At 44.9% G+C, this 18,087-nt stretch overlaps 1 protein-coding gene across 1 annotated transcript in view; it reads left to right on the forward strand.

Moving 5' to 3' along the window:
* LOC135385238 (glycoprotein antigen BM86-like) overlaps positions 1-18,087 on the forward strand; it is a 41,316-nt gene that overhangs the window by 3,572 nt on the left and 19,657 nt on the right. The window contains exons 3-7 of the mRNA XM_064614440.1: positions 6,829-6,945; positions 10,172-10,291; positions 12,357-12,464; positions 14,139-14,207; positions 17,956-18,087. Coding sequence (XP_064470510.1) covers positions 6,829-6,945; positions 10,172-10,291; positions 12,357-12,464; positions 14,139-14,207; positions 17,956-18,087 — 546 coding nt within the window. The remainder of the gene's footprint in view (positions 1-6,828; positions 6,946-10,171; positions 10,292-12,356; positions 12,465-14,138; positions 14,208-17,955) is intronic.

Here is an 18,087-nt window from a genome sequence, read left to right on the forward strand (position 1 = left end):
ATAACTAAGCCCGAAAGAGAGGGGACAGAAGGCACTAGGCGCAAGGTTGACGAGGCGGCGAGAAAACCGACTGGCCGTTGTTGGCCTCACTCGCGAGGGCAACGTCACGGCTGTAGCCGAAGGGAGAGCAAGGGATCAAGGTTGGAAGTTGATAAATAGATGGGTCGATGGGGGGGTTGATCAAAGGGAGGAAGAGGGGGAGTTGGTGATAGTTCATGTCGCTTCAATGCAGCACTGAGACGGGACGAAGGGCGGTTAAAACAGGGAGACAAACGTATCTGCAAACTCTCAACTGACAGGAATTTATTTGCGCAGACAAATTTAAACAATCAAGAAGGAAAATAGGTGACGCACTAGCTACACAAAATTCTATGCCCCTAGTGTCGTCCACGTGGGCCCGCAAGGTCGGTAGGTGGGTAGAAAAAGAGTTTCTAAACGTGGAGTGTGGGGTTGACCTTGCAGGCCCACGTGGACGACACTAGGGGCATAGAATTTTGTGTAGCTAGTGCGCCACCTATTTTCCTTCTTGATTGTTTAAATTTGTCTGCGCAAATAAATTCCTGTCAGTTGAGAGTTTGCAGATACGTTTGTCTCCCTGTTTTAACCGCCCTTCGTCCCGTCTCAGTGCTGCATTGAAGCGACATGATCGATGGGGGGGGGGGGGGTCGGCATTGGTGAGAAATTATTTGCGCTACAGGAGTAGGCGACAGGAAACGGGACTGGGGCAAAGACCCCGCTTTCATAGTTAATGATTACATGTGGAATTCTACTAGTGCAGAAGAACCAATACCTCGATCACAGGGCAAATCGGATGACATTCCCAGCGTATGACATTGTCATTCCATTGTATTGAATCGAGATTCACGAAGAGAAAGATCGTCATTCGCAAATGATTGCACCGTCGATGATTAAAACAACAGGGCCGAATATATGAAGCGATGTACAGGTACATTCGCTGTGTTTTTATTTATTTTTCCAGAAACTAGCGAAACATTGAGTTATTTCGCAAAATCGGTGAGTTTTGGACCGCCGCTCAGTTGGCTATGTATCACATGCCAAGACAATTAAGAAGCCTCCACATTTAGCAACATAGCGAATGGGGATAAGGAAAGTCCTGGGAAAAACAGTGTTAGCCTTCATTCATGCTAGTAGTTATTAAATTCGTGATAAAATATTGAAGTAGAACTTTTCATTCGTGTTTGATTTCTCTAAACGATTTATCGTTGCTGTTTTTTTTTTTTTTAGCTACCTCTCTGTGACGGTGGTAGACAGTCGGCGCGAGAGGGAAAAGAAAAGAAAAATGAACCCCTCAACTCATTCGCATGTTTTGCCATTTGGTTTCACAGCATGACACGGAACGAATGTCATTCGCTGAGAATGACATTCAATTTGCTGTGTGACAGGGGTATTACGAAGGCTTCAGTGAACATGTTACACTAACCGCTTCAGGGCAACATATGTCACGTTTCACTGGTGCTTCCGTTCGTTTCTACACTGAACCCACACCGATACACTGAAGTGCGCAACGTACTGCACTGTACTGCACTGGATACCGCAATTCGCCATCAGAGAGGTGTGCGCCGTGCTCTCTCCTCAAATCAGGGATCATGGCGGCATTATTCCGGCTCTCTGTTGGCTTTCAGTGCATTATGTGGTCAAGTTGTTGAAGGGGGTAGATTGTGGTTTGTGACAGTTCAGGAGTGTTGTACATAGCGGTGCTATTCTAGTAGTGCCGCTACCGTATTCGCTACCATTTCCAGAAGCGGAGAAGCGATTTCGCTACATTTTAAATTAGCAACGGGAAAAGTATTTTCGTTACTTGTGTGTGTAGGGACTGACTCTTTTGCCGCTACCGTTACCGCTACTTTTGATAATATGCGAGACCTGGAACACGGAACAAAAATATGCGAGAACGGCGAAGCAGAATCGTTTCCTCGTTATTCGTTTAGCTAGTTGTTAATCAGACAGACTGATGTGACGATCTTCCCCAGTTTAAATCTCATAATCAAAGCGCAGTCTAATACTTAGGAATAGTATTTGTGTGTTTATTCTGTGCGTTTTCTACTTTTTTAGCTCACATTTGCGCAACACGAACAAGTATGTATAACATACCACATAACGTGGGCTACGTGCTTGTGTCCGTCACAGAATCAGTTGCAAGAATAGTGTGAGCGTGTTGCTATAACATTTCAAGCTGTGTTTTGCAACTTTATTATTCGTCGTGTCGTCTGGAACACGAATACGAAAATATATCGGATACGCAACGAGACATCGCGATAGTCATACACTCAAAACGTACCGCCGACTTTGCGCCGACTTTGCGAGGTTTGTGCCTCAGGTGAATCATTTCTGGCAAGATAGAATTACCTTAGTTTACACAGGTCGCCAAACGCGATCTAATTAACTTCTCACATTACATACGTTACACTGTAGGTATATGAGCGAAGAAATAATAACATCATTCGGGAGTCGATGTATATGCAGATTTGATATTGCTAATGCTCTTTGCACATTAGCTTGGTGGCGCTACGCAAGCGATTAACTTTAAAGCAATAGACTGTTCATATCGTCTGACATTGTCTAGAGAAAAGCTAATTTTTTTAAATGTTGCGTTATGGATGTAATCTCAGACGGGTAGACTCTTCCTGAGGAACTCATTCTCCCAGCAAAAGCGTACTGAACGTGGTAATTGTAGCAGTTAAACGTAATTAAACGTAGTATGATCAAACGCTTTGTAATGTAACCCGTCGTGCAGCTGGTAGAATGGAAGCAGTGGTAAGCAACAACAGTAACTCCTAATTCGTTAGCTTTGGTGGAGTGTGCCAACAGCACTCAGAAGGGAGTCTGTTCTCTTGGAGGCGTTGTTCCTGGCGAAAGCATGCGCACACGCTGTGCCTTTCGTTTGATATTTTTACCACATGGCAGCTACAGTTATTGATGACTCGATAAGAGTTTGCTCATGAAAGCAGTCGCACCAGTTGACCACAAGAATAACTACTCAATCCGTTGGAAGTGCGCAGACGGAAAAGTTTGAAGTTGGGGGGGGGGGGGATTAAGAAAAAGAAAGGAAAGGTCAGCCAGACGAAGGTCGGCTTGCTATTCCAAACAAAAAAAGGCAAAAGAAGGGGAAGGGGAAGGAAAGAAAAGGGGACGAAAAGAAAAATAAGAAAAGGGAAGAAAAGGAAAAGAAGAAAAGAAAGGAAAAGGAAAGGAGAAGAAGAAAAGAAAAGGAAAAGAAAAAAGAGTTAAGAACAAAGGAGATAAGGTAAGGAAAGGAAGAACACAAAACTAAAACTGGTGGTGGTGGTGATGTTGAAAGGGCTTGCCGTTGTCGGCCTCACGTTTGTGGGCAACGTCACGACTGACGCCCTGGGGAAATGTGCGTCCTGGGCCGACTTCTAGGGGAACTGTGCCGACATATGTCTGAAAGCGTCTGAGGAAAACCCAGGAAAAACCCCAGACAGCGCAGCCGGCACTAAAACTGAAAAGTCACACACACACACAGTCACACAATCACAAGGCGTTGACAAGGTTCGAAGGAGGAGCGCTGTGGTGACTGCCCACTGGGCCGAGAGAGAAACACAGGGCTCACAGGGAGCCCAGGAGACCCGTGAAGTAGGGATTCGCGGATATATATATATATATATATATATATATATATATATATAAAAAGGGGGGAAAAGCCATTAAAAAAATAATAAGTAAATGATGCTAGACGTGTTTGAAATTCAAACTTACAGATTAAAATGGCTTCTATGGCTGCACGTAGAGAAACAGATACTCATTGAACGATGCGACAGCACCAGAGGACACGTGTTTCGCCGTGTTTGCGGCTCGTCGGCCCTGGGTAGCTGCGCATCGTTCGGGATTGGCAAACCAGGGGTCACTCAGCGAGTGATATACACCTGGGAGGGTGACTGAGCACTCCTCAATGCCACAGTGCAAGCCAGTGAATTATAAAAAGGGGGGAAAAGCCATTAAAAAATAATAAGTAAATGATGCTAGACGTGTTTGAAATTCAAACTTACAGATTAAAATGGCTTCTATGGCTGCACGTAGAGAAACAGATACTCATTGAACGATGCGACAGCACCAGAGGACACGTGTTTCGCCGTGTTTGCGGCTCGTCGGCCCTGGGTAGCTGCGCATCGTTCGGGATTGGCAAACCAGGGGTCACTCAGCGAGTGATATACACCTGGGAGGGTGACTGAGCACTCCTCAATGCCACAGTGCAAGCCAGTGAATTATAAAAGGGGGGAAAAGCCATTAAAAAATAATAACTAAATGATGCTAGACGTGTTTGAAATTCAAACTTACAGATTAAAATGGCTTCTATGGCTGCACGTAGAGAAACAGATACTCATTGAACGATGCGACAGCACCAGAGGACACGTGTTTCGCCGTGTTTGCGGCTCGTCGGCCCTGGGTAGCTGCGCATCGTTCGGGATTGGCAAACCAGGGGTCACTCAGCGAGTGATATACACCTGGGAGGGTGACTGAGCACTCCTCAATGCCACAGTGCAAGCCAGTGAATTATAAAAAGGGGGGAAAAGCCATTAAAAAATAATAAGTAAATGATGCTAGACGTGTTTGAAATTCAAACTTACAGATTAAAATGGCTTCTATGGCTGCACGTAGAGAAACAGATACTCATTGAACGATGCGACAGCACCAGAGGACACGTGTTTCGCCGTGTTTGCGGCTCGTCGGCCCTGGGTAGCTGCGCATCGTTCGGGATTGGCAAACCAGGGGTCACTCAGCGAGTGATATACACCTGGGAGGGTGACTGAGCACTCCTCAATGCCACAGTGCAAGCCAGTGAATTATAAAAAGGGGGGAAAAGCCATTAAAAAAATAATAAGTAAATGATGCTAGACGTGTTTGAAATTCAAACTTACAGCCGCAAACACGGCGAAACACGTGTCCTCTGGTGCTGTCGCATCGTTCAATGAGTATCTATATATATATATATATATATATATATTAGCTCTTTTGTCCCGAAGAAGGCGGAGCTTCCGCCGTAACGTAGACATCCTCCCTAACTTTTATGATTTTTAAGTTTTAATAAACCCCTTTTTTGTTACTTCCCCTACTTTCGTCTTCTGTCTCCCATTTATTTCAACTATATATATATATATATATATATATATATATATATATATATATGTGAAATAATAAGACTTGGACTAGAGATTACAGGAACGTTAACAAAAACTAATTTATTTAATGGGCAATTTAACACATAGATTAAAAAAACAATGGTTGACGTTTCGACAGTGGCACTGTCTTCGTCAGGTCCTGACGATGTGCACCATCCATTCTGTCAGAAAAAAAAAAATTCGTTCAAATGGTACATCTCGTTCACGAGATACAAGGTCACAAAGTTGGAAAAAATTTAAGCCGCGAAACCGCGCCGGTTGCTTCGAAGCGCCGTGGAAGAAAATATCGCAGAGACCTGCGGGCAGGCACCTTTTGCATCTCTTTGTGGGTAGGATAACATATATTATTTTTTTCGAGAGGAATAAAAAATAATGTGACCGGCGGGCATCATTCGATTATAAATGAAACTACCCATTTACGTTATTTCTAATTGGTAGCGTTAGCGGTTTCGTGTTACGTTACCAACTTTGTAGCGACGATAACATTGCACTACTTTTTTTGTGGCGTAACGGGTAGCGGTATTGCGTTACTATGTTTTGGTAGCGGGTACAACACTGCTGTTCTGTCATTGTCCAATTCATGGTTTTGAAAATCCCCCCCCCCCAAATAAAATAAATACGAGGAAATCTGAACATGCTCTCATCTTATATTTTTGCAGGTTTTATCTAGTAAATTCAGGCACCTAAAACATTTTGCGTTGCCACGACTAAAGTCATGGAGTCGGACGCCATTACTACGCCAGAAATACATGTGGAGAGAGGAGTGAGATGGTATTCTGCCGAGACGAGGCGGCACAAAGCTTACGGAACCTTTCAGGAGATAGAGAGGGAAATAATGTTAAAATTTACTATATGAATTAGATGTGGGAGGACTACCAGCAATTGAATGGTGTAAATATCATGGATTCCCGCTTCAATTCAGGGTCTGTTCTTTTGAACAATCACCGTAACTGGTTTCCGGAACAAGGGCTTTCAGTTCTGTCCAAAAATTCGTCATAATCTAAGAATAATGAATCTCAGTAAACACCAGAGATACACGATATACACGTTACTATGTACGAGGTGTAGAAGATGCGCAACATCTCAGGAAACACACACAGCAGCTGTCAAAAGGTATGTCCTTCAGAAAGCGAGTACGTGTGTAGAGTATAATGTACCTACATACACACCGTGGACGCTGCCACATTGGAAGCGCAGCGCCGTCTAGGTGTGAGGCTGACTGGAAAGCGGTGTATATAAGCCGGGAGGCAGTACACGATACAGAATGGATGCGCTTTTGTGGAATATTCCAATGCGATGAACCGCTTTAAGGAATGTGGCCAGCGCACCAAGCGGACGTTCCACCTATGCAAGAAGAATATTGCGAGGAGGTTCAGTGGATAGCAGCCTAGCAGCTCTATAGGGATTTGGAGAAGTGGCTTAGTCGCCTTCAATAATGCAGGTCGTTCATGAAATGTATGGCAAACATATTTTATCAAACCGCAAACTGCAACTTGTTGAAGATGACGCAACGATTTAAGCGGTTTTGATTTCTCTTCCTTTTAAGGATGCGTACGAGTAGCGGACCGCCTATATCTCTCACTGAAGTGTATTTTGCTTTGTGTAGTCCAAGAATAAAAACGCTGTATTGTTTTCCTTTCTATGCAGTCACATTTTGATTCCTTCGCAGATGTCCACTCGTGTACAACGTCACGGTGTCCCGTCGGAATATGCGAGGATGCCAATCGAACAGCGCCAGGGACGTGTGACTGCAGCAACAGAGAGAATCTCACACCCACTTGTGAAGGCAAGTGGCAAATCACAGGCGATATGGCATCTGACGCAGGTCGAGGGCGAGTTGAAACAGTAGCGTCCATAACGACACACATCAGTGTGGGTGTTTGCAACCTGAGCTGCATTTCAGGTTACTGACGTGGCAATCGTGATAGAGGTATTTACTCTTTTTTTCTTTTTTACGAACGGCCCATGTAAGATGTCGGAGGAGGAGGAGGAGGAGTGTCGTTGGGAGGAACCCGAGAGGTCTGCCTGCCTGATTAGGCGGCATGTTTCTCGGGAAGGGAAAGGTGGTGGAGAGGAGGAGAGGAAAGGGTGAAGTCGAAGACCGAGCGGAATCCGCTCGGGGGAGGATAGCTGCGTCCATGGGCCGACTTCAGGGGAACTGTGCCGGCATACGCCTATTACACATCTGAGGGAAACCCAGGAAAAACCCCAGACGGCACAGCCGGCCCGCGGATTCGAACCGCGGACCTCCCAGTCTCCAAGCGCACGCGTTACCGCTGCGCCACCGGAGCTGGTGTAAGATGTCAATGGTCTATTTCCACTGCTTCGCACTATATCATTCCTTATACAGCTGGTCTTCGGGGCAGTTGGACAGGTATATATGCATTGCGCTGGACAGTACTACTTACGCTTCTTTGCAACATCTGTGTTCTCTTCCTTTTTTTATCCATCATTGCCGTCCTATTTTTCTTGCAACATTCACCGTCACAGACAAGTTGATTATAAGTACAGTAGTAAGTAAGAAAAAAACGCAGAATTTTCTACCCGTGCGGGCAGAACGACAATATTTGTACGGTACGCGTTGAACCGGCGCGCGCGCTCTCCTCTCTGGGTGTAAGCGGGAACCTCCCTTTCCCCAGTCCTCTCTCCACCTATCAAGCAAGGCCCCAGTTGTCATGGGAAGGTACAACGCCGGCCTCGGTAGTTTCTTTCTTCTGAGCGTATAAAAAGGAAGGCTTCGGTAACTAAGTCGGTAATGTGTTGGCTTGCTGAGCTCAAGGCCGCAGGTTCAAACCCAGCCGAGGACGGTAGCAGTGTGGTGAGGTAAACATTGCTTCCAGCGCCGTATGTCGGAGATTTCCGGAACGTAAGGTAGTCGAAATTATCAGCAGTCCTTTCCTACGGCATGTGCAGACAAACGTCACGTGTAACATAACAGCACGCCGCCTACTACCGGGTACATCTAGCGGCTAAAGCTTGCGTTATATGGACGGACGCATTAGCGCTTGGATGCGAGCTGCCCGATTTCCTCAAACGGCATATACAATTATGTTATAATAACAGTTGAACTGTTTTGAGTACAACTGTAGTGCTATCAGTTCTACCAGTAGAAACGTTTGTACCCTTGCAGTTGTACTAATTTGAGTAAATTCTGGTTGCAACTCAGTTCTATCCATTTGGGTAGAAGGTTCTTTTTTTTTTTTCCTTAGAGTATATGGTACTGACATCACACGAAGTGCGTGGAAAAGCCATATTCCTTTACCACCTCGTAGTCAGTCGGTGTCACTTATTCTGAAGACCAGTGCTCATGTGGCAATATTGTTGCAATACCGCAAAACCCACCTTGATAGCAAAATCAGATGCCATCGTCAACCTATGGCTGCCTTTTTTATTCCGTGCGAACGCCTTGGCCTTAGCCCCTAGCGAAGTCAAGAATAATGACCTACGTTGTCTTGTGTTGCAATGAACAATGTCCACCGGATGCAGTCAATGAAATTGCATGATGCTACATTGCCCTAGATGTTGTGATTCATCCGTCATTTGTTCTACCAAAACTGGAATACGCTTCTGCTATCTGGGGTCTACACCAGCACAATTTTTCGAGTAGTCCAGGACCGTGCTACCAGATTTACTCTTTCTAATTACTCATACTGCTCGAGCATCGGTGCAATGAAACAGGAATTTCTCCCATTATCCCTCCGTCGTAAAATATCTCGCCTATCCCTCATGCACAAGATTTACTGCCACGAAGGTCTGAATCGAATACATATAACTAATGCTGAATTCATTGTACCAAGACATGATGTTCCGCTAACGATTAAACCGGTAGGTTGCAGAACTGCGACGTTCTCAACATTATTTTCCACCCGTGCCATGCAAGAATGTAATGAGCTTCCACAAAACATTGTCGATGTCTCAAACCAAGGTCATTTTCGTGCCTCACTTTTCAACTATTTCCATTCATAGTACTGTAAATATTGCTTTTTCTACGACGGCGTAGCTTTCTGGTGTTGTGTTTAGTGTATCACATTGTGCTATACCCTAATACGCTGTACCATTGTAAAGCTCACTGCAAAGGTGTTTAATGTCCCTTTTTATGTGTTTACATCATCATCCCATTTATGTGTGTGTTTGTGAGTTTAATATGTCTCCATGTGTGTGTTTTCTGACAGAAGTTGAATGAATGTACTTCCCATTTATAACGCCTCCGGGCCCTTGGGATATTTCAATAAATAAATAAACAAAATAATAAATAAATAAATAAATAAATAAATAAATCATCAGTGAAGTCACTGGAACAGGAAAAGTACCGCTATCTTCTTGTCTCCCCCACCGCGCTGTAGACTATGTACGGCGACAGGAGCATGGGGTTTGCGTGTGTGGTCTGGCTATTGCGGTAGTTTCTAAGATCAAGGTATTCTAAGGTCCGAAAACTAAAAACTGGACTGTCAGGAACCCAGAATGCAGCTGTTCCGGGATGCAGACAAACCTAACAAACCCATACTCAGGCCGCATATACTTGGTCCACATGAGCGGATAGAGAGTGAAAACAATTAGGGTACTTTCCTCCTCCCATTGGCTTTAATCATTCGAGAGACCCCGTAAAGCGGTAATTCGCAACCTCGCGTTATCGCTGCACAAGTCAAAGTGAAATGCATTAGCTAATCTCCGAGAGGTTCTACTGCGAGACTATTTCAAGAATATGTTTCAATCTGGTGTACTCCTACCAAGACGGGAGGTAGGAAACACGAAATAGGAATGAAACCATGCAGGAACGGAAAGACCAGTCGTCTATAGCTTCCAGCGTAGTACTGGTTATTCCCGGTTGGTCGCCTTGGAAACACAATACGCATTAACGCAGGGACCCCGTGTTGTCGTCGCTCTTTTTGAAGTCACCACAGGCGACACTGTCCTCTAGTAGTAAACTTCTGCGTAAACTTCTGCGTAAAGTAAACTTCTGCGCAATGAAATTAGACAACCACCACAACACCAATGTATTGTTTATCTTTCAGTTACCGAAGAGAAAAAGGAGGAATGCAGACTGATTGGAGGCACTCCGTCAGTGAGTCCTGACTTTGACGTCCAGTGTGTCTGCAATCCCAGTGAAGTGCTCAAAAACGACCGCTGCTTGCGTGAGTAACGAACTCGCTCATTTAAACCTTCCTATTAAAAATGTTGTTCCCCAAGATCCAAGAACTTGCACAATACCGAGAAAAAGACTGTGTGTCACTGGCAGAAATACGTTCGTCAGATAGGGAAATGAACCTAGACAAGCTCCATCTAGCGACAAACACAACATATAGAGGCTCCAAGTGCCCTAAGGGACAAAGTCAACACCGTCCACCGTCGTCAACGTTCGTCAGGCTAGATGGAGTGAAATGTAGGCTATAAGGTAGAAGCTGAGGATCTTTCATGAGTTTGAGAGATACAACGTTATAGCATGACATATGTCACCCAGTTAGGACTCATCAACTGATATTGCTTGTTCCTCTGAAACTCTCCCCGGGCCACAGGGCCCGTGGCATTGTGGCTGGAGGAAACGATGTGGTACATTGCATGAACATCTCTGCTGTAAAGAGGTGAGAGGACATATAGAGTGCAGGAACAGAGGTAGCCGCTTTTTGTGAACTGTGGTAGACGCTTTTATTTTTCGTTTTTGCGCACAAAACATGCTACTGCCCCACTGTTACTTCAACAGAACATTTTATTGTTACCTTCTTTTTCCAAATTCACCCTTAGGAGTGCTAACCCATGACTGCAATAAGTTGGTAACCTGATGGATAATGATAGCGTAAGTTCTGCATCGCTATCTTTTACGCTGATTACCCGTTGACCTTCGGTTGTAGACAAATAAGCGAAAATTGAAAGAGAACTCAAACTGCGAAGAACTCAGAAGAGAACTGCGAAGCCGACAAGAATAGCCTCTAGGCCCATGTTTGCTTCCATTCTAAATCCACTGATTTTCAAGCACATTTTCTGTCCACTCAGAAAATTTTCAGTCTTTCCGATAAGAATATATTGCTAAAAGAACTGTAATATATTCTGAACATCCCTCGCTCCGTTATGCTAGCATTGTAATGTTAGCTTTTGCATTCAGCACAGATCCAAGCATCTCTCGGCGCTGGCCTGGTGAATGACTTTGCCAATATTTACGCCAGAGTACATGACCTCATTAGATAATGTATAGACAGAGATGTAATGTAATGTAATGGAGTAAAGAGAGTCCACGGAGGAGGCGACCTCGGGACATTGCACGGGGGAGTCATATTGATATTGATGTTATTGAAGACTCGGGTAGATCTAGACGATTACTTCAGAAAGTTATCGAGATCTCAGCATGTGTTCAAGAAAAAAAGAAAAAAAAAACATATCAGTCCACCGTTCAGACTGCGTATTCAATACTCGAAACCTCGACGGACCACAAAGGTAATGATTACGCACAACTTTGATCACAAATATGCAACTGGTGCTAAATATTACACAAATAGCAGTGAATACAAGCTTTTGAAAATAGAAAATACATTCCCCGTTAAAATCATAAATTCATTAGTATACTAACAGGCCAAGAAACCCATGAACTTGTACTGCGTCCAATGTCTAAGCCTTATGTCCTGCACACACATATACAGGTGTCGTTTCTTATTCGACAAGTCCAGTCGTCCGCAAGACCTGTTGTTGACTGCTCGCCGATGTTATACCGGCTATCTAAATTAAGTAACGGACTACATATGTCCCCTTTCTGCTCAACTATAGCGTAATACTACGGTCGTAATAATACAGTACGTGCCTGTGTGACACTTTTTACCTGTTTGGTTCACGTATCTCATTTCATGAAAAATAAATGCAGCGGTGGGGAAAAAATTGCGCTCTAGCTGAATTTGTAACGGAGATAGCACTTTAAGATACACAACTACTATTCCGATACTGAGACAAAGGGGCGAATATGGTATCGATGCTGCTGATACTACGACTCCATACGACCCCGCAGTCGTTGTACATGGTGCTCGACTGCCAACACCACAAAACATTATTGGTCACGGACAGCCTGCCGACCAGTCAAGCGATGTTCTACTTGACTCCTCTAGTTTAACTCGGGGAACTTTGAGCTCAATGAAATGAATCTTACTTTCAAAATGTTTGTCACCCTTTAATGGCTGCAGCACCATTTGCTGAATCTTTGGAGTCTTTCTCACGCAGCAACAACCTGTCTCAACTTCAGCAACACCTGTGAACAGCTTTGCAGAAGAAATCTTCTCCGCGAGGACCACAGATGTTGTCAAGGTTGGAAACATGGCGATTGCACTGGTAAGCATCCATGCATAGAACTGTTTACAGTGCATCGTCGAAGGCAGACGTTTGGGACAACGCCGATATCCCTCTGTTGTCTGTTGTCTAAACAGCTATGTTTGTTTTGAAGGGCCTGTCTTGTTATCTCGCGCGTATTCTGCCACCTGACGCCAAGTCACGTCGCCAAGTGCCCTCCTTCATTTCAATTCCACGGGGCTGCCGAGCCAGAATTGGAAAGTGTCTCGTTCTTGAAAGTACTGCTATCGCGTTCTTCTTTCGGTTCTAGAAACTTGTTTCCGAAGGTGGGGGTTCCACAACTTCCTCTGACCCTACATATGGATTACTGTTTTAATGTTACTGTTAATTACTTTTTATTGCTGTTTTAATGGTACAAGGCGGAATAGTTCCACCAAACACGACTAATTACACGTAGCCAGTGTTGTGTTTCTGACTACATGAACTTGTGTATTGTTGACTGCTTCATCACAATAGGGATATTCAAAGCGAGAAGTTTTTGCGCCGACGGCCTTGTAGTCCCGTACGCGGCTTTATAGGGTCACCTGACACCAGGTGACTGTGCCACACCACTGCGCGATCGTCAGACTGTGCTTGTACGATGCAATTGAGTGACCACAAGAGTACCAATGCAAATGAGAAAACGAAAAACAATAAACGATTTGACACATCATTAACAAGCTTTCCATCGGAAAATGTTAGCATCTAAAAAAAAGTGCCTCGTCAAAAATACGCCACCCACGTTTGGTCTATGAACCTACCTCATACAAAGGGCTTTCACACAATGGGCAAAGACGCAGCCATCTTTCTGTATTCCTTCTGTCAATCCTTGCAGAAATAAACTGTCACAAACGTGTCGATGCTCATGTGCTTGCCAGTTCTGAAAGCGGGGCGCAGAGGGTACTTGGAATAACACTGCATAATATGTCATCAGCACCCTTCGGTCTGCCTTCGGTGATAGCTACTACCAGCTCTGTGGACCCTGCAGCTTCGGGGTGCGTTAGCGGCGTGGCTTGCATTCCCTTCTGCAAATCTGTCCAAGTTTGGCTCCCATATGAACCTCAATTGATTATGTAGTAAGGGCAATTACAAGTTGTACCCTGACCTGCTCAAAAGGACAGCCATGAATTTGCAGGCCGTTTCACTCGCAACGTTGTAGTAGTCCCGTGACCCCTTTGCCCCCTCCCCCCCCCCCCCCCGGATGGTCTCAAGTTACGCGGAGCAGCGCGTATTATGTAAGGAACCGAACAAGACTGCGTTCGCAGTACTTTTTCGACTGATGAAACCTTATCACTGGTTGGTGATGTTGACGAAAAACAAACAGACAAAAAAGAGGTGATGACCGAATTTATTATGTGCAGGTTGCATTACATTATTTCTGTATGAGACGAAGCGACTCAATCTGCACGTATGTCACAGGAGGAAAATAATTTCTTGATAACCTGTCTTGATATCCGAAAATATCGATCGTAATCCACCAAGAGATTACAGCTCTCCCAGCGAATGTATATTCGGGCTTTCTACTTCACTGCCGCCCCCTATTGCTAGTTTCTGATAAAACGTTGTGCCAATAATTCATCCTGGTGTCGCTGTGCTAATTACAACGCAGCACGTTCTAAGATGTAGGCAGTGTACACTTGACAAAAGAATTTACACGAGGCTTTCTCTTTTCTGCAGCTCCAGAGATGGAAGGTGGGTACTGCAAACCTGGATACATAAAGATCACTCCGCAGGATCCCTGCGTCGGTGAGCAGACACTTTCAATACGTACGGCTGATCAAAGGAAAGCTCTGCACGCAAGCGCGCAGCAGCTGACCTTCGACGTACTGCTCGCGACACGGTTGTCTGAAATCTCCAGCAGGGGCACGAAGCTGTAGTAGAAATCTATTGTAGCTGAAAACTCACGTGACCTCCGGAGCTCGACCAATGACTGAGGACTAGCCACCCTATTTTTTTTTCTTTTTTGATTATGTCGCGAATGACGTAAATGACGTGTCATCCGTTTCTCTCTTACTACTTTCCTCCTCTCTGCTCTGCTTCCCGTCTTCTTTTGTTGTTCCTTTTTTTCTTCCATGCACTGTTTTTTTGGTTCGCGTTTGTCGGAATGCAGTGGGAGTTACAGGAATACGACGGAGCCTAGGTTGTTTTTGTGACATGAAGTATTTTATTGTGCGACATACGGTTATACAAGCAAGACGTACACAGGATGATATTAATATTGCTCCAGAATTTGCTTGAAGCCTGATAATGTCGGACTGTCTCTGGCAAGGACTGCTACTGGGAACTGGAGCTCAGTGGCTGCAAGATGAAAAAAAATGGTATCAGATATACGGTTATGCATGTGAAAGTTGCAATGTAAATAGAAAGAATAAAGGTGCTATTGAACGCGAAAAATAAGAACGGTGGTAGGGTTGCGAGAAGCTCGCAGCCATGGGGTGTGATGGGCGACCTTAGTACAAAAAATACCTTTTATTGCGCTACTTCACAATGATATATTCAGACCGATTAGCCTGACAATCTTGGCTTTGGCGCTACGTACAGAACAGCTACTCAGTCAACGCGTCTGACGAAACTTGTCGAGCGAAATCACCAAGAATCAGACTTACAGTAGCGTCATACCTTTATACAGTACGACGTGAACGGGTATTTAATCATAACATTTAGATGACATTGTTTCACGAAAAGAAATATAGTCTACCATCGTATCTGCAAAGATACGCTGTCTGTCTCGGTCACCGCGTATTCCGGTAACTGTTAAGCAACTTATTCACAATACACGAAGTGAATGCGGTGTTGTACGGCAACAAGCGACGACAAATGACTTACCTCTCGGCAGTCGTTGACCAGGTATCGGGTACGAGGCGTTCGGACGCTCTAATAGTTTCTACACCAAGAAGCAGAGCACAAATGTTGCGCAGGCATCTTCCCTGGCAGCTGTGACTGTTCGAGGACACTCACATGATACAGCTAGCGTTTTTAAACAGGAAAAATCAGAATTCATAGTCCAACACAACCGCTACACAACACAAGGCGTCCGAAACGGACGCCGGCGATTCCATGGACGCCGGTTCCAACCGGCACAGCCGCCGCGCTGTCGCCTGTTCGAGCGCTCGCGAACAAATTTGAAAACGGCCAATCATCGCTCAGAAAAGGAATTCATCTTCATGGGAACCAATCAGTAATCACTAGCCACCGGATGTCTCCATGACGTTCAATTTATGACGTTTTCTGACGTCCGATGACGTGAAACGCATGAAGCGCCTCACTTTATCCCGCAAAGGAACTGGCGAGTTTCGGGCCCTTGTCTCCAGCCTGTGGCTGAGCGGTGCCCCATCGGCATGGTCGCACAAGAAGGAACTATACCAATACAGTCTCCTAGGGGAGGCCGCTATCCCTCTCTCTCACTCTCTCGCTAGCAGACTACGTGCTGGTATCCGACGATTATCTCGATTGTCTCTCCCGACAGATGGCGGCTGAGCGCATCGTGACTCGCTCTACTATACGCAGAGGTTTCCGAATAAGAATAACTCATTGTGCGCGCTCACAAATCGGGATTTCACGAAAGTATGCCATCATACAACAACGCTCGTTTTTCGCCTCGTTGAGGACAGACGTCGAAATCTACCCATTAACTATATAATTTAACTTTTTCATCATATGTTCTCGGGTCAATGCGAGACTTGGGTAAATGCGTTTCGGGTAAATGTTTGTTTTAAAAATCCCTAAACGAGCACGTACTCTGAAATATAAATTGGCAAATTTTGATATGCAAATGAGCCGAAACCAGGACTATGCCCCTCTCGAGCACAGAAACGACATAACCTCCGGGTTATCTGAGCCGGAAGACGGTGTGTCTGAGCATTAGATAAGCGTTTACTCCAACCGACACAAACGCCTGTGGATCCTATTGCGCTCGGGAAGAGCCTGGTTTCGGTTTTGGCTCATTTGCGTAGAAAAGTTTAGCGATTTATATGCCAAGGTACGTGTCAGTTTCAGCATGCTTGAAAAAGAGGGTGGATGATTGCCTTCCATTCTGCAATCTCGCATTTTGGCGAAAACACCTCATTAAAAAGTTTGTAAATAAAGTGAATTACTTAATAGCGATGTTCGCCTGGTCGTAGAACACACATGGCAAAACGGCATCTCTCTTCCTCCATGATAGGCGAGCGCGAGCGATGGACACAAAACACAAACACGACGACTCAATCCTGCAAAGCGTTTAATTTCAAGCGAACGGTCACAGAGCAGCATTGCTTGCGGTACTGCTCATAATTTTTTTTCTATTCTTAATTTCAAACGTCTGAGGAAGATGCGTTTACTATATTCGTGACTCAACTAATCAATAAACAGTAGAAAGACGTTTTCAACAAGACACACATTCGAAACATATGTACTGTGCACTGCTGATCATGACCCAATAAGGCCGAAACAGCTGTCGCTCTCTCCCTTGAAATCCACGTTCTGATGCTCACCGGGGAGGGAGACAAAGCAATGGCCGGGTATCCGCAGGAGCGACTTTAGGTCTAGCAGTTCTACCTTTCGTCGGAATGACGGCGAGGGCGCGCAAAGTGTGCTCGAGCGTTAGGCTCTGGGCTCTCCGAAACGCATGATGTTTGGCCTTTTTTTTTTCGATGGGATAGCTGCTCAATATCCGTGTCAATTATCATCAACTTGAGTTAATTGGGCATACGCTTCATATCGGCGCGGTAAAAAGCGAAATGTATTTGGCAAATTTCCGAGTTCAGTTCGTAGAACCTAACATAATACAACTTAAGTTAACATGGCATTCACATAAGTAGGTGGCAAAACCTAGTAAGAACAAATGACATTTACCGCATGATTCTAGGGGGCGTAGTTTTTTGTTATAATCTAATGACACATTTTCATGGGACACCCTATACTTTAAGTTTCGAAGTTTCTGTCGTTTCAAATCAAACATTTTGCCGGTCTGCTTGCACCTATGCACTCTGATGACTCGGTGTTGCTCTCCTAACTCTTCTTTATATGAACACTCTGTATATCAATAACGTGGAGTAGATTTACACGTAAGGTGAGTCAGTGTATATTTGTGCGGTGCCACTGTGGACGTGCCGCTGGGTAGGACTGATGATAATCTCGACTATGTTTCTTCAACTTGCGCCTGAAACCTTCGGCACACGGTCATCGTATTACAGTCACCCAAATACACATTTTCCTTCGACCACACTGCGTCTTAGCTGACTTTGACAAATAGGCTCACTAGTTCCAATTATTGGGCAGCGCTGGATCACTGGAGGGTCCTGTGGGATCTGTGTGCGATATGCTGATAACGTTTGTAAAAACTAAAAACAAGCAGTAAACGCTCTTTCGCCGACAGGCTACTGCTTAAATTGTCGTGAGCTGGAACCATAGACGCAAGGCAGCATCAGCTTTGTATCAATGGTACTCCTTGCGTTCTTCTTTTCGTGTGCACTGGCACGCATTCTTCATAACGCTATACGGGTTATCCTTCCAGACGCATGCAGCGCCGGTGAAACAAATCCCGTGTGCTCCATGGACTGCACAACCAACACAACTGATGGCACACCGTACAACTGCGTCTGCAAGGAAGGTCTTGAGCTTGCAGACGACGGGCTTCGTTGCTTAC

Source organism: Ornithodoros turicata, chromosome 2, assembly GCF_037126465.1.
Source record: "Ornithodoros turicata isolate Travis chromosome 2, ASM3712646v1, whole genome shotgun sequence".
Taxonomy (NCBI): Eukaryota; Metazoa; Arthropoda; class Arachnida; order Ixodida; family Argasidae; genus Ornithodoros; species Ornithodoros turicata.